Source organism: Petaurus breviceps, unplaced genomic scaffold, assembly GCF_028583685.1.
Source record: "Petaurus breviceps papuanus isolate PSGF00001 unplaced genomic scaffold, PetGlider_PUasm1.0 84, whole genome shotgun sequence".
NCBI classification, from domain to species: domain Eukaryota; kingdom Metazoa; phylum Chordata; class Mammalia; order Diprotodontia; family Petauridae; genus Petaurus; species Petaurus breviceps.
The window spans coordinates 14,640,717-14,664,570 of NW_027186645.1; the positions used below are offsets into that span (position 1 = coordinate 14,640,717).

A 23,854-nucleotide genomic window follows, 5' to 3' on the forward strand; every position below is an offset into this window, starting at 1 on the left:
TTTATCATATTTGACCCTCACAATAATCTTGGAAGGTAGATGTTATTATATATCTGAAGTGGATTTACACTCAGCTCTTTCTGACTCAAAATCCAATGCTCTATCTACTGTTTCACCTCAGAGGCATATGTGAAAGCTCATAATTAGCTTAAGGGATATATGTAGCAGACTTATCACTAATGAGCCAAATCCACATTTTAAAAGTGCCACTTTGACCTAAGAAAGAAGATCTGAGCATGCCTAATCTGTGATCTAAAAGGTAGAAGAAAAACTAATAATATTAGATATATTTTACTTTGGGGGGAGGGGAGGTTTGTAAGGGAGGAAGGGATATCAAAAAACTTGTATGGCTCCAACTGCCAACAAAAATTCAAAGTAAACAAACAAAGCAAAAATAAAGGTAAGTGGTACATGCTTCCTAATTCTGGCTGAGTTTGAATTATGCCAGATTACCTCCAATATAGTAATTCTGAATTATTCTATCTTAGGGGGTTCAGGGAAAGTGGGTTAATTCTAGAGTCCTATGAGATTATTGTTGTTATTTGTCCTTCATTCTCGAAAAGGACCATGACATCAGTGAGGTGATACTATGACATGCAAGTGAATTGGATTTAAGTGAGGGAGGGCTGTGCAAAGTCACTAGCCTCACTTTCTCCTCCAGAGCCATGTGGATCCAGTGGCCAGAAATGGATCAGGACAAGAGAGAGAGAGAGAGAGAGAGAGAGACAGAGACAGAGAGACAGAGAGAAAGACAGAGAGACAGACAGAGAGAGACAGACAGAGAGAGACAGACAGACAGACAGAGACAGAGAGACAGAGAGAGGAAGAAGCAAAGAAAGCAAGCTGTGTCACCCATCTGGAAATTTGGTCCCTAGTGGGCTGCTGCTGGTATAAGGGATATTATAAAGTCAATGTACAATTTGAAAAAAAAAAGTGAGCTACTTATATACTGAGAGTGAGACATAACAGATAGTCATTTGAGGCTCCTCTGGAACTCAAAAATGTAAAAAGACCTAGAAGGCAGCCTTCAGTACACAGGATGAATCCTGGGCAGAAAATATATTGAAGAACCTGGGTAAGAATCTTACAGGATGAAAAGAGGGGACATGATGTAATGGAGAGAGGACACGGTTTGAAGGAGCCAAGAAATCTGAGTTCCGTATCTCCCTCTGCTTAGCCTAATGCTGGCCACACAGTAGGCTCTTCTTAATGCTGGTTGACTTGTACAATTAAAATCCTACCTCACATTTCCTCTCTTAACCTTAAACTGCAGAGATTTTTTTTGAACACCTGGCATGTGTGCATATATATTATGTACATACATATCCAGGACTTATATTACATTTTTGGAACATCCTTTTAAAGTATGCCGTAGGCATATATACTTATACATATATGCATATGTATATGCATATACTAGATGTCCAAAGGTATGATGTAAGATTACAAAGGAAACCAATTGTATAGAAATGCAGGAATGAACATACACATACATAGTTTCCCCACAATTACATTATATATTTAAGTATCTTTGTATCTATATGTAATTGCTTTTTTTTTCCAGTCCTATGTATTTTATGCCTTTGGAACATCCCTATGATGACTGTATTTTTATACAATTGACTTACTTTGTAGTCCTATGTACTTTATATCTTTTGAAATACTCTGTACATATACATGTACATGTGTACGGGGTATCCTAAGAATATATATATGTAAGATATCTAGAAATACAGATCATAGGTATATATATATATAGGAAACCATACATATAATACATAATATATAATATATATTATATTATATACATATATGGTTTCTCTTGTAAGCCGCTGGATTTTTATTTTTTAAGTGTCTATCTCTATACACATGTACACGTGTATGCACACATGTACACATGCATACACACATATGTACACATGTACACACAGACAAGGCATTCCTATAATATGTGTATACATGTGTTTTAAACCTCCATATATTGATCACTACATTTCTATATAATTGATTTCCTTCGCAATCCTATCTTTTATGCCTGGGGGATAACCTGTCTGTGATATCTACATACACACATAAACGACACAAGGTCAGCAATATACGTACAATTATACAACTCCATATGCCTGTTAATGCCTGTACTTCAGTAAGTTGGTTTCCTTGCAAACCTACTATTTTGTGCTCGATCTGCCCCAAACACGAGTGATTATGCGGCTCCACATGCGTGCTCAGGTCTGCATTTCTATGTCACTCGCTTCCTTTGTGGGCGCAGGGGCGCGGAGCCGGCTTGGTGCCCGGGCTGCCCCGCACCTCGGGCTCCGTGACCCGGGGGAGGCGGAGGGGGCGGGGGCGCTGCTCCCCAGGCCGGGGCCCCGCACCCTCTCCTCGCAGCCGCAGTTTTTCCTTTAAGAGGCGGCACTTGGGTCTCGATAACTATTAGTATCCTAACTATTAAAGAGAAGGGGGGGGAGCGGAGGGGCACGGCCGCCGCTTGGTGACCTCGGCGGGGGGAGGGGAAAGAGGAGGAGGAGAAGGGGGGCCCGGGATCCCGAGCCGGGAAGGAGCCGCGAGGGTGGGGAAAGTGTGGGCCGGGGCAGCGCGGGCGGCTTCGGGGAGCCGCGGCAGGGGCGCAAGGGGAGCCCGAGCGCGCCCGCGCTCCTCACTGGCTCGCCGCGCGCTCGCTGGGCAGGCCGGGCCGGGCCGGCCCATGAACCAGCCGGGCGGCCCGTGCGGAGAGGCCGCGGCGGCGGCGGGAGCAGCAGGAGCAACTCTTGACTTAAAAAAAAAAAAGCCCCGGTGCGCGAGACAGAAAACATGGCTGAAGCGGGGCCGGGGTTCCTGGAGCAGCTCAAGTCCTGCATCGTGTGGTCGTGGACCTATCTCTGGACCGTGTGGTTCTTCATCATGCTCTTCCTCGTCTACATCCTGCGGGTGCCCTTGAAAATCAACGACAACCTGAGCACAGGTAGGAGGCGGGAGCCCGTCCCGGGCCCGCTGGTTAAAGTTTGTGCAACTGGTCCCGGGCCCTGGCTCCCGCCCCCGCGGGCAGCCTCGTGGGCGGGGGGAGGGGGGACGGGGAAAGTGGCTGTGCGCGTGTAGTGGGAGAGGGCGTGTTTGGGGATCCCCGGGGGGGGGGGGGGGTGCGGGCTAGCGGAGCCTGGGAATGAGGCTAGCGGCGGCTCCCCCCGGGTCCTACCGCCCGCGGGATTCGGCGCCCACGCGGGTGGTGGCCGCGTGGGGTTCACCGAGACTGTGTACGCGGGTGGGGACAGCCACCAGGGTGACCTTTCCTCAACTTTTCTCGTAGTTGGAGAAGAAGCTGCCGGCGTGGAGAGTTGGGCTGGGCTAGTGGCTGGCGACCGGGTTGCTTCCCCTGGCCAGGGGTGCTTCCCAGGGGAAAGGACCAAACGCTTGGAAGTAACTGGTATTTTGGCGCCATGCATGCGGCATGAGGGGGGGGGGAGGGGGTGGGGGAGGCGGTTAGGGCAGGAGCCGTTAAGCTTCCTCCTCATCTTGACCCGCACCAGAAAATGCCAGGCCCAAAGCGACTCTTCCACCCCCACCGCATACGCCCTCTTTCATGCAGCATGCATGCCGCAAAAAAAGAAGTTACTTCCAAGAGTTTGGTCCTTTCCCCTGGGAAGCACCCCTGGCCAGGGGAAGCAGGAGGGGGTCGGTTCTGTGGAAGGAGAATCATCGTAGCTGATTCCTGCACTTGCCCTCCCCCTTCTGCGAGCAAACTGCAGCAACAGCTGCTTCCAAGAGAGCAGCTTTCCCTGGGGAAGGAGGTTGGGAAAAGGTAGGGGGTGGGAGTCAGTTCAGAGAAAGGGGAATCCCCCCAGCCCTTCCTGCCCTCTCCCCCATCCCGCCCTCCACGCCAGGTTGGTCTGGAGCATCTTTTTTTTTTTTTTTAATAAAAGATCTCTCCCCAAGCTGCTAAGTAACCTCTCCTCTTCTCCTAGTTAATCACCCCTACTCTTTCCCCTACTTTGTTCCTTTTAAATCCAAAAGGGAAAAGAGTCTAGGAAAGTTATGTCATTTCTGTTGCTCAGGCTCCGCCACCGAGTTGGACGTGCGTCAGAAAGTTGTGGCATGACACACGCTGGTGTGGTGCCCGGTTGTAGTGTTGCTACAGGAGACTGAAAATGAGGAGGGAGGGTGAAAACCGGCCTGTCGAGGCATTGGAGAAAGGAACTTCGTGTCCAGAAAAGCAAACCAAACCCTGCCGGGGTGGTGGAGGAGGAGGAGGGAATCTGGGCCTGGTGCTGGCTGGGGAGCAGAACAGCTTGTCCCACCCCCAACCCCACTTTTGAAGTCCCTGGGGTGGTTGTAAGGAAAGTACTTTGTCCACCTCGAAGCACTCTCTGTATGAATGTGAGTCACTGTTACTGCCAGAGTGGCGTGAAGGTTGTTTACTCCTAACCTTAAAATCAGGCTGCTCAATGGCGTGGTGGATTTCTAACTGTTTTGACAAGGTTTGTCGGTTGCTTTTCATCAAGTTAGGGAGTATGAATGAAGCATCAAATCTCTAAAGCAGATGTAGCAGGAACAAAAATAAAGACAGGAAATTTGGAATTTACAGCACTCTTAATGAGAATTTTAAAGAAATTTCTAACTTTCCCTTTTCCACTTCCTTTAGCAGAATAGAAGGCATTTGTCCTTTGTGTACAAAACTTTTTTTTCTTAAGACCAGACCTGTGATTTCATTGGTAGAAGGAAGTCTTGGTGAGGAAACTCACTCTATCATTGAGGTTCAGCACAGCCCCCCAATTTGGAGTCTTAAAAGAGTTGTCTGAACTTCAGTCAGGAACTTAATGCAGTAACACCACCTACAAAAGAAAAGTGGCCTAGCTTTCAAATCTCAGGGTTTGTAATGATACAATAAAATGGAAAATTATTTAGCCAGCAAATCCTGAAAAACACAGCAACAGAAACATCTTGAAAACATTCTACAACAAAAAAAAGGGATGTACTTTAGGAAGTGGCGAAAATTTGGCTTGAAGTGTATTATAGTTTCCATCCTCATGACTACTTTTTACAAGTTCTCTATTGATTACTAGCAGTCTGAGAATTCTGGTATTACTGTACTACATTTGGATTTTCTATTAGTAGAGTGATCTGTGAACTGGTGGGGCCAACAGATCTTAGACATGCATTTCTATGTGTTGTATTAAACTTCATAATAGTTTTGTGGGGCCTAAATATGTAATGTGCTAAAATTATTGTTTGTTACTTAATGCTAACTTGGAATGTAAGCTTCTTGAGGAAAGGAATGGTTTTATTTTTGCATTTTTATCCATGGGACCTAGTACATAGGGGGTGCTGAATAAATACTAATTGACTGATTCATTTCTTGTGTTGCACTCATGTATGTGACCTTGAGAAAAATTTAATTAGATTTGGTTCCCAGGTGTTGTGTACAGCTCAAGAACTAAATGATCGTGGGTATTTTGTACAGTGGAAAAATTTTTGGATTTGGATTCAGAGGACCTGATTTGAATTCTGACTTTGCCTCAGGCTGTTTTAGTGACCCTGGACAAATCACTTAACCTCTCTCAGGGTTAGTTTCCAAATCCCAAGAGTTTGGATTTAGGCAGCTAGGTGTAACAGTAGATGGAGCATAGGATTTACAGTCTTGCCTCACACACTTGTCGGCCACTGGAATTTATTGAAAAGGGAGATGGTTGAATTTAGAAACATTAATTTGACAGCTAAGTCAAGGGTGGGCTGGAGTGAATGGATATCTAGTTTTTAGGAGAAAAACTAATGCAGGAACTTGGTGCTTTAGAAGTATATGCAGATTTGGAAAGAGTTTTTTAAATCAAAGACCTAAGTTTTGACTCCTGAGTACAGTTCATGTAGGTACCAGTTCATGAGTAGGTTAGTAACCTAATTTGTAAAAAGTAGGTAGGTCATTTGAATGACTTATTTCATTGTGTCGTTATGGGGAAAGTATATGTAAATGAGCTATTATCATACAGCTTTTCTAACAATTTTAAAACCATTTTCACCAAATAGCTGCGGCAGTTTGTGTGAGGATTCTTCATTTCTTGGGATAACAAGGACTAGAATGGAAACTAAGGGGGTGAGTAGTTATTTGTGCCTGATGTTACACCAGTTAACATAGGACTAGTTTCACCTGTGTTTGGAAGCAGGTACCTGAGGTAAGAGGATAATAGCTGAGAGAAATTCACCTCCTTTGGCATTTCTCTGAGAAAAAAGAAAAAAGAGGGAGAGGAACCAGTTATAAAACAAAACAAACAAACATATTTGAAAGTACATTTCCTTCTACCATCCTTTGAAACTGTATAAAATGGAGAATTGATTGAAGGAACTGGAGATAATTAGGTTGGAGAATCCAAAGGGGAAAGGGAACATGATAACAGTGTTCAAATATTTGAAGGACTATCAGCTAAACGAAAGATGTTACTTATTTTTTGTTGTTACAAAGGGTAGCATGAAAAGGTGGAAATTATTGGGAGGCAGATTTTAGTCTAGTCCATGAACAAGCACTTTTTAGCACCTGCTGTGTGCCCCTTGCTTTTGTCCTAGCTTTTGGATTAGCTTTTTAACAGTGGTGTTGTTGTTTGGTCTTGTTGGACTCTTCATGATCAGTGTGGATCATAGCATGCCAGTGCTGTACATGGGGTTTTCTTGGCAAAGATACTGGACTGATTTGTTGTTTCCTTCTGTAGTGGATTAAAGCATACAGCGGTTAAGTGTCTTGCCTAGGGTTTCACAGATAGTGAGTGTCTGAGGTCAAATTTGAACTCAGGTCTCCCTGACTCCAGGTCCCAGTGCCCGACCCACTGAGCAACCTTTGCTATTGTTCAATTTCGTTCATGTCTGACTTTTTGTGACCTGGTTTAGAGTTTTCTTGGCAAAGACACTGGAATGGTTTACTATTTCGTTCTCCTGCTCATTTCACAGATGAGGAAACTAAGGCAAAGAGGGTTAAGTATCTTATCCAGGGTCACTCAGCTAGGAAGTGCCTGAGGCTGTATTTGAACTCAGGTCTTCCTGACTTCAGGCCTGGCATGCTGTCCACTGTGCCACCTAGCTACCCCTGAGCCACTGTGGTATCTGTCTGTCTCCAATTCAGGCAGAGGCTGTGGGACCTTGTGCAATATAAAAAGGACCGTGAGATGCAGTCAGAAAACTTGGGGTTGTGATCCTAGCTTTTCCATTTAGTATGATCTTGGGTAAATAATATTTTGTCATCTATAAAATGAATTTAGACTAGTTGATCTTGAAGGGCTCTTCCAAGCATAGGTCCTGTGATCATCTGTACGGGGACTTCTGCATAGGGTAAGGTCAGATGACCTATAAGGATGCTTTCCATTTTTGAGACTTAAATTAATCTACCTCAATATAGTTTTGCTTGTTATAAGTGCTGTAGGAGGCACTGGAGACCATCTCTTTTTTTTTCCCCTAAATTAAAATGAGAAGTAGAGAAAATAGTAGGAAGACTGTCAAAAGTTTGTTGTCAGATTTAATTTTTTCTCTGTTTTGGAAAAGGTAAGGTGAGACTATTGAGTCCTCACTGTCAAAGGGCAAATGCCAAAGACCCCATTTGGTAATGGTACCCTGAGACAGTAACTATCTCCTTATTGTTGAAAAAGTTTGTATGGGAAGAGAGAGAAATCCCTTACCCTTTCCTTTTTAACATTGGCACTTTGACTGTTTACTGTTCCCCTGGCAGTTGTTCTTTTCTTGTGACAGAGAAGGCAAAGCGTCTCCTGAGATCCTGCTTTCTCATAAGAACTGTTTTTAGGGGATAGTAAGTGTGTACAGGCCTCTCTGGGAAATTGAGAACATTATCTCTACGTTGCTCTTGCAAGCACCTCCTGGCTGAGAAAAAAATATCCTGAGGTTTTCTAGGACTCTTGCTTAGAACAGGACCAATTCTGCGATTTCTAGGTCATAGAAAATATGTGAAAAATGTCAGTTTTTCTTGAAACTTTCCCTGCCTGGCATATTGCCTATAGTGTTCCTTCTTTGTTTATATACTTTGCCATTTTGGAATCTAGCATTTTTACATTTCAAGATCAAATTTTGTGGCCAAAAAAAGGTAACCTCTAAGTTTTATAACACCTTATGGAATTTTTTTCTTTAAAGAAATGACATTATTAATTTATTGAAAATTATAGAATATACTGAAAATTAAGAGCTTCACTGCACTTTATATTTGTTAAATTCACATATATATCACATATACATGAGTGTTTGTGTATATATATATGTGTGTGTGTGTCTATGTATGTGTATGTAATTTTCTTCTAACTTTTCTTTAACTCTGCTACTTTCCTTCTCTTTCTCCATTCTTCCTTCAGGGAATTGATGTATTTTCACTGAACTGACCTAAGGCCAATTAAAGTAGGGAGGTTAAAGATGGGAAAATTCCCAGCATCCCTTGCTTCAGACTATACAGAGATAACTCTGTTCCTTTACAAGGGTTCCTGAACCTTGCAATGAAAAATGAGTTAAAAAGAAGGGAGAAAAAGGCTAATAGAATACAAAGGTCAGCTTTCATATTTTAACTTTGATGTTAAACACTAAAGCATGTGTTTGGGCATGTGGCATAATGAGCCTGTGCTTAGATGGAGAAGGTTTGTTAATATGGTTTTATGTTTTACAGAAAATATAGTAGACTAAGCTTTTAACAAGGTTTTTTAAAACACTGAACAATTTTATTACATGTCATATTTTTTTCCAAGAGCAGTAACTTCAGAGGTTGACTTTATATTAAGACAGAAAACTAATTGTAGAATCAAATTGAAGAATCAAATAGGGCTTTGTTTAATAAGAAAAGTACTATAGTAGTTTTGACTGCAAAAAACTGTAGTGATATAACAAACTTCATAACACTGTTGTTTAGGTGTGTCAACCGTATGGAACCGGCATCTGACCAACGATAGATGTCCAGAACTGAGCTGAGCATGCTATGGACAGGAGAGTCAGGAATCATACAGAAGTTTAATTTCTAAGTGAAGGAAGCCACTTGCAAGCAAAGAGGCAGATTAGACATAAGTGCTGGCCTCCCCCCACAAGGGTGGGGGGATCCACTTTAATGAGACTGAACCTTGATTTATATACCTGTGGCTAGAAAAGAGTCAAAGAGTATAGTGTGGCACAGTGAAGCATCGTTTTCTAGTGACAGAAAAGTCCAATTTTAGCAGGGCCTTTTGTCTGGGTCTGTTGGTACTTGCCCAAGCTCAGGGACCATCAGTTCTAAAAGGATTGTTGTTATGCCAAACTCAGGGCACAGCTTACTTGTTGGGCCTTATCTCTGGAAAACAGGGTGTCTCTTAGGAGTATCTTGATAATAGTGTTTTTATCTTTATCTGAAGGGTTGTTGGAGCTGAGCATATAATAATTTATATATCATTTTAAAAAATGGAAAGTTTTCCTATTTTTATACCAAATGACTTAAATGGTTTTATAACTTTAATTTTTGGAAACACATTGCCAGAGTTGAGTATGTACTTTAGCAGTTTATACACCGAAATTATTGTTATTATCATCTAGCATTTATATTAGCAAAGTGCTTTGCAAATACCATCTTATTCTTCTCTCACAAGAACCCTGAAATAATAGATGCTATTATTATTCCTATTTTATAGATGAGAAAACTGAGGCAAATCATTATTAAGTGACTTACCCAGGGTCACAGAGCTTTTCAGTATCTGAGGCAGGATTTAAATTCATATATTCCACACTGTAAGCCCAGTACTCCTTATTTCCTGTGCCACCCAGCTGCCCAGGATAATTGTGACTTAAAGTTATTTCATTGTTACACATACATGTATAATTATAAATAAATTGTTATACATTAGATGTAGCTGGTAGTTGCATAGTTGGTGCTGAGCCTGGAGTCAGGATGACTAGAATTCAAATTCAACCCCATACACTTAGTAGTTGTATGATCTTGGGATAGTCACTTAACCTCTGTTTGCTTCAGTTTCCTTAACTATAAAATTTGGATAATAATGGCATCTACCTATCAAAGTTGTAGTGAGGTTCAAATGAGAGCATATTTGTGAAAAGTACTTAGTACAGTGCTTTGAACATAGTAGGCACTATATAAATACTCCCTTCATCAAAGTTATTTGGTGAGAAATATTATATATGTGTATATATATACACATATATAATATATATAATACATATATATATATATTTCTCATATATTTTTTTAAAGCAATCAGGGTTAAGTAACTTGCTCAAGGTTACACGGCCAGTTATTTCTGGGTGTGGTGCTGAGTATCTGAGCCCGGATTTGATCCAGGTCATCCCAACACTGGAGCCAGTGCTTTTACTTGCTGAGCCACCTGGCCACCCCTAAGCAATTGGGGTTAAGTAACTTGCTCAAGGTTACATGGCCAGGTGTTTCTGGGTGGGTGCTAAGTGTCTGAGCCCGGGATTCGATCTCCAGGTCTTCTCAACACTGGAGCCGGTGCTCTTACTCGCTGTGCTACCTGGCCGCCCCTATTTCTCATAATTTCTGGTAACAGGATAGTCTTTAAAAAAAAAAAAAAGAAACTTTGTCTAAGTATGATTAACATAATAGGCTTCATGCCTTTTATTGAGTTAATGAATTGGCTGTTTGAACTGCTGCTGTGGACAAATGCAGTGTCTTTCGCATATCCACCTCTATGTTTTCATCTTTATATTACATTTTGAATTACTATGGCAAAGAAATTCCATTTAGAGTCAAGGCCACTTTAATTACGAAGGGCTATATCCAACTATTGGACCATTCAGAATTCCATTTCTTATAATTCGAAATGTGAGATTACTTGAAGTTTATTAAACTGAATCTCAGTTATAAGACATTGCTGCTACTATTTATTCTATGGTAAACATTAATTGAGCATCTTATATATGCAAATCATGGTACCTTCAAGGCACTTAGGATCAAAACCCTCTAGTTCAATATCTCTAGGAACACTTTATAAAATATTGTGGTTGTTCTGAATGTTAACCTCACAGAATTTGTGTGTACCTCTAAACATCCTAGTTTCCTGTATGGTTTCAATATCAGGAATTTTGTTGTTGTTGTTCAGTAGTTTATTAATTGTGTCCAACTCTTTGTGACCTCACATGGGGTTTTATTCGCAGAGATGCTGGAGTGGTTTGCCATTTCCATCTCCAGCTAATTTTACAGATGAGGAAAATGAGGCAGAAGGGTTAAGTGATTTGCCCAGTCACATAAGTACTAAGTATCTGAAGATATAGGCTGAGCAGTCTATTCACTGTGTCACCTAGCTTCTGGGAGTTTATGGAAGTAACATTATGGAAAAATCATTACCATGGAACCATTTTATGATGATTTAAATGATGAGGTAATTCAATGCACTTAATCCTTTTTTGTTTGTTTAGATTCCAGAACTAGGGCTACTTTAGCCTCTGTTTCCATAAAAATGTAATCTTTTATAAACTTTAAGAAGTCGGACAGTCTGACTCTTCATTATTCCTTGCCTTCATCCCCTTTTCCAGCCCTGCTGCCACAAAATTAGTTGAGATGCTTTTCCTTTCACTTGGACAACTAACACACTTCTAACCTACCTCCCATCCTCCAGTCTCCTTTGCCACTCAAAAACTCTGTTACATTAGGAATAAAGTTAAAAACTTCTGGAGCATGGCATTCAGCAGTAATGACAACTAATATTGATGTATTAATGTTTTATAAAATTATTTTATCAAAACAAAGCTGTGAAGGAAGGAAGGAAACATTTATGTTAACTGCATACTATGTTCTAGGCACTGTGCCTTTATGCAGATTATCTCCGTTGATCTTTATGACGACAACGCTGGGAGGTAGGTGCTGCTATTATCCCCACTTTGGAGTGGAGGAAACTGAAACAGAACCAACTTACCCAGAGGAGCACATCTAGTAATTGTCAGGGGCTACACTGGGGTTCAGATTTTCCTTGACTTTGGGCCCACTGTGTAATATGTGTTTTACTATCTCCATTTTACAGCTGAGAGAACTGAGGTTCTGAAGAGAGGTTAAGTGATTTGTTCATGATGGCACAGTTAATATCCCAGATAGGATTCTTGGGATTCCCTAAACCTCCTGAGTCTAGGTAGGGCACCACAATATAATGAACTGTGTCATATCAAGGCCTGTCTCACCTTAGATACACAACCAGCTTTATATGCCATTGTTTTAGTCATTGGTCCTATGATCCAGTCAAATTGGATTAGTCCTCCTTCTCTGAACACACATTGGGTTCTTCTCCTTCTGGGCTTTTGCTTACGCTATTCTCATACCATTCTCATACTTGGTTCTGTTAAAATTTTGTCCATCCTTTATGGTTTGCTTTAAATAGCATTTTCTCCATGAAAGCCTTCCATTGTTCCTCCCCATTGGATGTAATATTTCCATTCTTACAATGCTTACAGTGTTTTTATTTGTACCTTGATTCTTTATTAAAGTGACTGTGTCTTAGTAGCAGTGCTGTGTGTTATTTAGAAGGTGATTTGAGGGTCTATCATATTGACATTTCTTTTACAAGTGAGAATTCTTTTCCTATAACAAGAAAGAAATAATTTGCCATGTATTTATAGTGCTTTACAGTAATTGCTCACATTACCCCTGTGAGGTACATAATTTAGGAATAATTATCTCCATTTTATAGATAAGAATGCTGGGGCACAGCTAGGTTAAGTGACTTGCTCCCCATTAGCATGACTTTGAAGTGACAACACTGGGACTATAGCTTAAGTTTTCTTCAAAGAAGACCTCCTCTTCTATCACAATCTCATCAAGCAGATTTTATTAAATTTTGAGTATCATTTTCATTCCTTCATCCATTCAGCAGATATTAATTATGTAGAAAGTATTATGCTAGGAGGCCCTGGAGAAGATGAAAAGATTAATAAGTCTTAGAATCTGCTTTCAAGGATAATACAGTATAGTAGGGGAAATATAAACACAAACAATCAATACAAAATTGCATAGGAGAAACGCATTTAAAGTTTTATATGATCATTAGATTTTAAGTTCCTTGAAAGTGTCGACTAAGCCTCATTTACTTTAGTAGCTTTCCCAGTGTCTGGCATAATCCATTGCATGTATTAAGTGCCTAATAAATGTTTGAATGAAAAATCAAATTGATTTCCTAAGAGGAAGGAATTTCTTATCAGGGAAAATCTGGGAAGGTTATGCAGGGATTGTGGCTTTTGAGTTAGGTTTTGGGGAGTGAGTAGGATTCAGTGTATAAAAATGATGTAGGGTTTTTGAGGCATAGGTTTGTAGAAATAAGGACATAGGGTGGGAGTGGGTAAAGCAGAGCATCCATATGTCCTTACTAATATCCGGAGCTTAACTAAATATTTGTTCAGTCTTTTGTTATAAGATTGAAGAAGAATTTTTGGGTAGGGGCATGTATGTTTTACTTTTAATGAACTCACTGTACTGATTTAGAAAAAAGAACTAATTTGTTTGATGAGACTTTTAGGATGTTAGTAATTTTCAGTGTCAGATATCTCATGGACTCTACAGTTATGAATCTAGTTGATGCCTAAGTGCAAAAGCATTCTTGTGGTTCAAAGATGAAAGCCAGGGAGATGTCCAGCCCTAGAGGAAAGATTTGAAACTGGAAGGTGATTCAAAACAGTACCAGCACACAAAACAAAGCTTACTTTGGGGCTCCTTTCTGTCTTCCCTTTTACCAAAAGTTTTAAATTTAGTTTATATGAGGACTTTTCAGCCATAGCTGAAAAGCATATCTTTCAGCATATCTTTGCTGTTATATTGGAGTTAATGTGAAGACACCACAATTTGTTTCACAGCCCATTTTCCTGATATTTATTTTGTTCCATAAAGCAAAGTGATGTCAATTTTTTAAAAAAGAAAATTCTGTATCAGTGCAACAATACAGACTTTGAAACTGAAAAAGATAACTTGATTACTTAATAGCATTTTAAGATGATCTTAAAATGGTAGACAACTTAAAATGAGGGTATTGGACTAGATGCCCCTAAGAGATATTCGTCATCCTCCTCTAACATTCTATAGTATTCTATAGTGACTTATACAGGTCAGTTGCCACTTTCAGATGGGGAACATTTCAGAAATTTTCTCCCAGGTTTACTGTTTAGGACTAAGAATACCTTTTCCTTGAAAAACAGTGTTTATAAATAGTGCAGTTTCATCTGGAGTGGAAAATAGGAAATGCCACTATTACAATAATAGTAATTAAAAACCAGAAAATCAACGAAATGGTTTAAAATTTATTATGAATAGTTGAAGAAACCTTCTTGGTTGGAAGAGACTGAGAAAAAAAGGTAGGTTTTGAACAGGCAGACTTCAGAAAAACCTGGAAAGATTTATATGAACTGATGCTGAGTGAAGTGAGCAGAACCAGGAGAACATTATACACAGTAACAGCCATAGTGTTAGAGGATTGATTTTGATGGTAAAATTTAGCTCTTCCTAGCAATGCAAGGACCTAAAACATTTCCAAAGGACTCATGATGGAAAATGCCATCCACATCCAGAGAAAGAACTATGGAGTCTGAATGTAGAGCAAAGCAGACTGTTTTCTCTTTTGTTTTGTTTTGTTATGTTATGTTTTCTTTCCCAAGATTTCTACCATTTGTTATAATTCTTCTATGCAACATGAGTAATGTGAAAATGTGTTTAATAGGAATGTATGTATAGAGCCTGTATCAGATTGCATGCTATTTTGGGGAGGGAGAGAAAATTTAAAACTTATGGAAATGAATGTTGAAAACTGGAAACAAATTAATAAATTTTTTTAAAAAATTTAAAAAGGTAGGTTTTGAAGAAGATTTTTGAGCTCTTTTAAGGTCTTTAAAGATTCATAGTGGATTAAGAATTAGAACAGAACTTCTTAGATCTCACCTAAGCCAAGATTTTCATTTTACAGATTAGGTAACTGACAGGCAGAGGAATTTGACTTTTCTACTATACCACACTGTCCTCTGTTTTTTTTTTTTTTAAGCAGTTGGGGTTAAGTAACTTGCTCAAGGTTACATGGCCAGTTATTTCTGTGTGTGGTGCTAAGTATCTGAGCCTGGATTCGATCCCAGGTCTCCTGACTCTGGGGCCAGTGCTGTTACTCACTGTGCCACCTGGCCGCCCCTGTCCTGTTTTTTGAAAAAAAAATTTATATCTGATTATTTTTTTCAGGCTTTAAGGCCTATAATTTTTTTTGGTTAAGGAAAAAAGTAAATGACTTAAGGGAAAAGGGAAGTAACATCTAGGAGGAAGGGAGTAATGGGGGGATTCACCTAATATTCTTTAAAATTGGGCCAGAATGTGGGTTCTTTGAAGGCAACAACTGTTTTGCTTTTGTCTTTTGATCTCTAATGTTTATAACTGTCTGGCACAGAGATGCTTAATAAATTATTGTTGACTAAAAAACTAAATAATCTTGATGGTAGAATTCCGAGAATTCTACATGCTTTCCAAAAAAAAAATCTCTTAGTAGTATAAAAAATAATAATATGACTGTTTTTACAACTTTCCCAAGCTTCTTTGACAGTTGTAAACAAAGGGTACTAAGATCTGCCATCTTCCTCAGGTAGGTTTGATTGAAGATGAGTAAGTTGACTTTTCCCAATAAAGCTCTTTTGAGTTCACTTGAAAGGAAAATATAGCAACAATAACAGCAACTGCTAACCTTTGTATAATACTTTCCAGTTTGCAAAAACTTTACTTACATTAAAATCACAAGCAACATTTTGAGTAAAATACAGCTCTGGATGACTCTGTTGACTGAATGTTGCTACTAACTATAATTGAGATTACGTTAAAGTAGTACTAGTCCGATAGGGCATTAAAATGCTTTACTGACAAGCCTAGTTAAATTCAAGTGCTTATTTTAGCTGTGGTCATGGCAATATGATCAAGGTAGTCTTTACTACATTGTGGCAGATAAGATCTTCAGCAAAATAAAAGTTCATTTTTTTATTTAAAAAGAGCATTTTTCCATCTTTATTTTTCAGAAAACTATAAATGGACTAGTTTGTGGGTGGGTTTTGTGGTTTGACAACTAAGTTTGAATCATATATTGATTGAAAGTCCAGCACAGTATTTTGGACTGCCCTCCACCCTTCATAAATAATGTGCAAATCTTCAGGGAGTTAAAAAAAAAAACAACAAAAAACAAACCCAAAACATTAAGGAAATCTCTGTGGCTTATGGAATGGACTAGGATCATTTGCTTTTACTTTCGAATAGCTTTTAAGTACTGTAGGAATACCTCTGCTTTGAACAAGGCAATTAAAATGTAAACTGAAGCAGTTTTAAAAATTGTAATAAACTTTTTATTATAGTGAGTAGTTTTATCTAGATTTTTATGAGACTTGTAATTTTATGATCTTTTGTCCAGGATAATGACATTTCACTTTATTACCCTGTTAAAATAGATTACTTAAAAATTCTACGGATTATTCTTTCTGCAGTTTTTTGCAGAGTTCTCTCAAACATTTCTTTCCTTCCAAATTTATCTTTTATTTTTATTTGATAAGTATAATTTTTAATGAAGGTAGATTGGAATGCTTTACAATTCAGTGATTTGAATTCAACTGTGATTTGACCTTTCCCAAAAGTATATGTTGGTAAATACTGTAGGTTACAAAGGAAGAAATTTGTTATCCACTTTGTACTTTTCTTGGAAAAAAAACTGATGTATTTTATTGACATTTTTTATTAAATAGAAATTTACAATATGGCTGCTTGTAATGTTAATGGGACTTAAGATCTTAATAGTCCATTAATAGGCCTCAGATGGAGCCTGTTTAGGGAGGCTTGCTTCTAAGAAGGGTTTCATACCTTTTGTTAAATTCTAATTAGGCACTGAGTCAGGAGGGTTGTGATGCCTTCAGGCTCTAAGAAGTGTATATATACTCTGAGACTTGGTATTTTGCCTTGGAGGCTTGCTTATGAGAAGGATCTTGTGATTGATTCCCTGGTCAAGATTCTGAGTGGCCAAATGGGCAGAGCTCCCCAACTGCTCAGCTATAAAGGCTCTTTTAATCTAGGGATGAATGTAAAGTGGATAGTTGATTCAGGCACTCAGAGCCCTGTTTGTTGGTGTTTATTTCCCTATTTGTAGTTTCTCTGGAGTTCAGGGTGCTGATTTTTCCTCTGAACTACTAGTAGATGTGATTATAAAAGATGGCTGGCCCCTTAAACAGCTGTCTTTTCTTTGTAAAGCAGATTGAAGAACCTGTGCTAGCAGCCATCCTGGGTATGCCAGTCTGGTTGCAGCTATGCTGCTCTCCCCAAGACGCTTGGCTTCAGGGTTCATCTGGATCAGGGGTGGTGGTGGTGATGGTGATGGTGGTAGTAGTGGTTTGACTTGTAGTGCACATGCAGTCTTTTGTCCCACTGCTTCAGCTAAACTGGCCTGCTTGCCTTTTGGGTAGCAAGAAGTTGGCAGTTGGTGGAATGACTGGCCTGTACCTAGGCTAGGTTTGTTTGCTAAGCTTTACAGGTCAGCCTGAGCTAGGCTGATGTGAGCTTTATTCTGATTGGACAATACAATATCCGGGTGAGTAAAGAAATGACTGAGCTCCTCCATACATCCCAGAGAGAGCTGGTTTGAAGAGCTTTACTTACAGTTTTCTGATTTAAATGTATTTTATATTCACATAAGAGATTTGTAAATACCATTTTAATAGTGATTGTAAATTGAATGAGCTTGTAAATACTATGTTCCAGAAAAAAGGATCTGCCCATCTGAGGAGTAGCAAGAACAGTTACGTGTATTACAGATGTTCCTGAATCAACCAATGATGACATCAAAAGTCTACAGTCTGGAGTTGTAAACTACCCTAAGCACACGGATTTTCTTCTGCAGTTGTTTTCCTGACAGGTTTCTATTGGGGTACACCCAGTCTTCATCACAAATACTGAGAGCTTTGGTGGGATAGTGTGTTCCTCAGTCACTGTGGTGACATTTTAGGGCTGGTGACCACCATCCACAGCCAAATGCTTTAGGTCTATCTATAGCCTACAGGTCAGTCAATAAGGATTTATTAAGTGCTAATATTGTGTCAGGGACTGAGCTAAGGGCCAGCTAGAGGTACAAAGAAAGAGCAAAAAAAAAAAATAGCATTTCTGAGGCATCAAAGAACTAGAAATTAAGTAGATGCCCATACACTGGGTAATGACTAAAGTTTAGCCCCCAAACAAACTGGAAGACATTAATGTAACTGGGGACATGAATGGAGTACACATCTTTAACACACAGGCACATGCACTGTCAAATATGAAGAATTCAGAAAAGCTGAAAACAACAGCTAATCATCTGTTCTAGGCTTAAAGATCTCATAGGAGGGGGTCCCAACAACTCTCTAAGGCAGTCCTTTCAACTTTGGGAAGGCTCTGATCATGAGCAAGTTTTTCTGATGTCAAGCTTAAATTTGCTGCTTTTTGGCAACTTCTAACCACTGCTACTTGTTCTGCCCCGTGGGCCCAAACAGAACAAGTCTAATCACTTCAAATACTTGAAGACAGCTATCCTATTCAACACCCCTCCCTATTCCTCAGGCTTCTCTTCTCCAGGCTAAATATGCCTAGTTACTTCAACTAATCCTCCAAAATAATGCAGACTCAAGAACAAATGAGATTCATGTCTGCACTTATCCTGAGACACAGAAGTTTATCTTTCAAAAAATTAATATCAAGTCAAAAATGACTTTCTTGCAATCTTCAGCTATATTTTGTACTAGTTTTTATTGCATTCTCTAACTTTTAACCAAATAAAAATGGAAATTCAGTTTTCAGTTTAGGAAAAAAAAATAGAGAAATAGTTAAGTATTTAGAAGTTCCTAGTATCTCAATGAGAGGCAACATGGTATAGTGAATGGAGTTAATATTGCAGGGAAGAAAACCTGGGTTCAAGTTTAGCCTCTGATACACAATACTAGCACTATATATAAGTCATTTAACCTCTTACTGCTCCCAGTAAACTCTCTGTAAGTTGCAGAACATCTGTGGATCTGTATTGGTAAAGGCAGTTTGCTTGCCAGTAATACCCTGCATCACTGAAATCATAGGTCTGGACCACCCCAAAATTTCTCTCAATTTGCCATAACTCTATTTGTGTTTCATCTATTAAATAGTAAGGTTATATAATCTGAAGTTAATTCTGAAAAATTCACTCTCCCAAAAGCTTCATTATCTGAACAGAAAAAGACTACATTTATGCAACACAAATATGTACTGGGGGGAAAAATTCTTCTAAACTGATCATGTCAAATAATTTATGCCTAAATTTAACTAATCATGGTCTTTTTGTTGAAGTTTAGGGATGCTGGGACCCTGAAATACTGACTCAGGGGTCCTACCCGAATGAATTATACCCAAACCTTCTTTCAGCCAAAGAAAAACAAGGCTTATTAAAGATTGGATCTATTGGCCAGAATCTTAAGGAATCTCAGCATTGACTAGACTCTTAAGGAATCTGAGCATTTGTTTTACTAATGCAAGTGGGACAGATTGAATCTGAGAACTTTCATAGAAGCAAGAGCGATTTTATATAATCTAGGGTTGGCCAAGTAGTCTGGGGTAATTTGAGGAGGGGTCTAGGGGGGATCTTGATGGGAGTGACCAGTAATCTGGGATAACTAGAGGTCAGAGACCTAGAACCAAGAGAAGGATGTTTAGATAGGGATCAAGGGTGGGAAGTAGCAGAAGGCGATCTGGAGGTGAGACTTTGGAGGCCTAGGCTAGGTTAGGGGTAACAGAGAATTGGGCATAGTGATTATGAAAGACTAGTTGTGAAGATTATAGCCTCTGGTGAATGCCAGATCAAGTGGGGAAATTCAAGGAGAGTTCAATGGGGTTTCCAGAGCCTGTACCTGTCATTTTCTTTAAAGCTGTATTGTAAATTTCTAATTAAAAATGTCAACAGCACATCACAGTTTTTTTCTAAGAAAAGTACAAAGTAGATAGCAGATTTCTTCCTCTGTAACCCACAGATTATCCCTATCAAACATATAATTCTTTTGTTGAGGCCTAGGGGTGCTGGGAACCCCAAAATTAAAGGATACAGGGTGGGTCTACCTTGAAAGAATTCTACCACTCAAACCTTCCTGTCCAAGTAGCAAGTTTATTTTTGATGCCAATTCTAGCCAGCCAGACTCCTAGTGAGTCTGTGTATATAGGGACAAGATTGACATTTTTATAGGGAAAAAGACTGTGGGAAGATTTGAATGGGATTAAGGAGTATCAAGTAAACTAAGTAATCCAGGTTGGCTGGGGCAGAGGCACCAGTGATCTGGGTTACTGAAATGTGGGGAAAATTTAGGGACTGGGTCTGAGGTAATAGAGCATGAAGGGTTAGCCTGGGTTGGGGTCCACAATGAAAGGACAGTTGAAAGGATTATACTGGGATGAGCCTGATGCCTCAGTTGAACTCCAGGGATCGGGGATCAACAGCTGGGTTCCTGAAGTTTGTGGGAAAGTTCAAGGGGGGATTCAGATCCCATACCCTGTCACTTTTATAATCATACCTCAATCTCTAAATGTTTATGACATTTCTTTAGTTTTACTCTCTTTAATCATAAAAGTTATATACAGATAATCTAAGCCACCATAAGCCTATGCAGGTCTGAAGTCTTCAAATGCCTCCAATCTCTCCATTAATCTTCTTGAAATTATTTCTTTATGTTCAAATTTCTGTAGTTTTTATTAAATAAATTTTTTTTCTCTGCATCTTTAAAACAGCAAAATACTGACAATTGATTCATCATTCTACATTGTCACCAGGTGTTTTGAGGCTTTATATTGACTCTACAATTCATTTTCTGTAAAACTGCTCAAATCCTAACTGAAAACTATTTCTTCATGCACATTTTACAAGTATTTTTTTTTTAAAAAGTACTTTCTTACTGCCTTTAGGAATCAAAAACAGTGGCAGTATATTAAATCCTTTACCCGTTGTTATAAACCTTGCCCTTTATATAAAATTTTTTTTTACTCTTTTCATCCCTAAATTGCTCCATGTGAAAAGGACTTTTAACAGGACAGTTTACCTTACATTCAGCAGTGGGATAATTGGGTTAAAAGATATGGACACATTAGTCAGTTTTTAAAAAGCCTAACTCCAAATTGCTTTCTGAAATGAAGAATTTGCAGGTTGACTAGGGTTGTATTTCTATATCTATCTTTCTGCATTCCCTTCAGTACTGATTTTTTTTCCACATATTGCCTGTATTATTGGGTGTGTGATGAAACTTTAGTTGTTTTGGTTGGTGTCACTCTTATTACTAGTGATTGGGAGCAGTCTTTCATATGGATAAGAGTTTGTATTTCTTTTTTTTGAGGACTGGTGACCACTTTTCCATCAGGTGTTCACTTTTGTAACCTTTGATTTTCTTTTGACCATTTGGATTGTGAGCTGCTTGAGTGCAGGAACTGCTTTTGCTTTTCTTTGAATGCCTTGTGTTGCACAGCCCTTGGCACTTAGTAGGTAGTTAATACATGTTTGTTAACTTGATAATTTGATTGAGAGGGTATTGTTGTGAAGCTCTGTAACTAGTAGAAGGAACTGAGAAAAAAAATTTTGGAGTGTGACCCTTGGATTTGGGGAGGAGTGGGATCTCCACAATTGCTCCCAACCTTAACTGCTTCCCATTCTCCCTGCTGGATGGCACGGCTTTTTTTTTTTTTAATGTGGACCCAGTGGAAGAACCAAATACTATGAAGATTATGAGATTATGGTCTTTACACTCTTGGTGTTGACCTTGCAGTAGGGAAGATAAAGACTATGAAAGGAATTATAATGACATAATGTAGAAGTGCAATAGAAAAGATGCAAAGTATTATTTAATTATAGGGATGAATGTAAAATCTATACTTGCTTATTACTTTAAGGGTTTCCTGTTTCCTCAAGTGTAGGTTTTCTTTCACTGACGAAGATTACAATCCTTTCATAGGTGGTCTTTGAGAGTTGCTGAAGCAAAAAAAAAAAAATTAATTCTCCGATGCTCTCCAGAAGAGTTTTTCTGTACTTGGCTAGACTGGTATTTCAACTTCAGACAAATAGTCAGCATGTTGGTATTCGGTAATAAGTGCTGCATTAAAAAAAAATCACCTTTGTGCCTATAGTGAGAGATTTGTTTGAGGAACTCTTGTCAATAATATTTAGGGTAGTGATGGGTAATTCTCAGGGCAGACTTTTGTTTCCCTCTTGGTTTCCTTGGGCATACTTGTCAAACTAAACACCAACTGAGCTACTCTTTTGGTAACACAGTGAGTGTGGGCCTACTCTTGAATAAAATGGTTTGGATTTTTGTGGGATTTTATGGAACAGTTCTCAAACCTAAAATGACAGTTGCTCACTTGTATTCTTAACACTAGTTGAACACAGCAGTGCTGGAATGAAACGTTAATTTTTTAGGTCTTAACAAGCAGATGATAGTAATGATAGCTTACATTTATAGTGTTTTAAGATTTGCAAAAGACTGTATATGTATAATATGTATATATGTCAAATATATCTTATTTGACCCTCACTTCAGTCCTGTGAGTTGTGTAGTAGCGGTATGTAATGTTAATGGGATTTAAGATCTTCCCAGCCCATTAGTAGACCACACATGGAGCCCATTAAGGGAAGCTTGCTTAGGAGGGGCTTGCTTATAGGAAGGCTTTCACAACCTTTTGTTAATTTCTTATTAGGCACTGAGTCAGGAGGGTTGTGATGCCTTTCGGCTCTGAGGAGTATATATATACTCTGAGATCCCATTTTGCCTTGGAGTCTTAGTTATGAGAAGGATCTTGTGGTTTCCTGGTCAAGATTCTGAGTGGCCATATGTTCAGAACTCCTCGACTCTTGGCTATAAAGGCTCTTTCAATCCAGGGGTATATGTAAAGTATATAGTTGATTCAGGCAGTCAGAGCCCTGTCTGTTGGTATTTATTTCTCTGTTTATATTTTCTCTGAAGTTCAGGGTGCTGACTTTTTCCCCTGAACTAGTGAATATAATTTAAAAAGATTGTTGACTCCTTAAACAGCTATCTTTCCTAGTAAAGCAGATCTAAGAACCTGTGCTAGGGCATCCTGGCATCCTGGGTTTGCCAGTGTGGTTGCCCGTATACAAGGTAGCCAGAGGAAGAGTCTGAAGTTAAGTGACTTAATTGTGGTCACTCAACTGGTAAGTGTTGGAGACATTTTTGAATCTGCCTGTTTAGACATTGTCAAATTGTATTTGCTTTTTTTGTGAATAAAAAAGAAATTGTATAGGTTGGACTAAAATTTCCCCAAATTCTGTGCATATGTATATTAGGAGAAATTACAATAATTTTTAAAATTTGTGCTTTAAATTTCAAATATTGGGAATGTCTGCTTTTATTTTTTAATAGGATGTTCCTTTTTTTTTTTTTTGGTTTAAAGTCTTTTTTTTTTTTAATCCTTAACCAAAATACCAATTAAAATGGGCATTTCCATTTACTTAGAGAAAATAAAAAGTGAATTGTAAGTGAAACTGTGAATCTATTATGTTCAGCTTGCTTTTCTTTTTAAACATAATAAAACAAAAACAATAAAACATTATAACTTTCAAAGTTTTCCTGCATGGAACTCTCTCCCTCTTAATTTCTATCACCTTACCTTATGGAGTTACTCCCTCTTTTTTTTTTTTAAGATCTCTAGATTTGCAATAATATTTGGTACTTGCCAGTGTTTTATTTGGTTTAATCATTTTTCCAGTTTTAGTTTCTGAATAGATTCCATCTCCTGCATGATTTTGAATGAGACGGTTACCTGTGGGGTAGTCAGTATCTGGTCCTGGGTCACCTAGCCTCCTGGGCCCAACATCTCCCAGATTTAGGGCCCACTCCACAGTCTTTGAAGTTAAAAGTGATAGATATT

General features: G+C 39.0%; 1 protein-coding gene across 2 annotated transcripts in view; it reads left to right on the forward strand.

Moving 5' to 3' along the window:
- The first annotated feature begins 2,678 nt into the window (after positions 1 to 2,678).
- The window catches only part of ST7 (suppression of tumorigenicity 7), a 290,187-nt gene continuing 269,011 nt past the window's right edge, over positions 2,679 to 23,854 (forward strand). Inside the window, exon 1 of one of the 2 annotated variants that reach the window (XM_069107083.1) lies at positions 2,679 to 2,962. In XM_069107083.1, coding sequence (XP_068963184.1) covers positions 2,812 to 2,962 — 151 coding nt within the window. In that variant the 5' untranslated portion in view covers positions 2,679 to 2,811. The remainder of the gene's footprint in view (positions 2,963 to 23,854) is intronic. The other variant, XM_069107082.1, reaches the window with a different exon arrangement.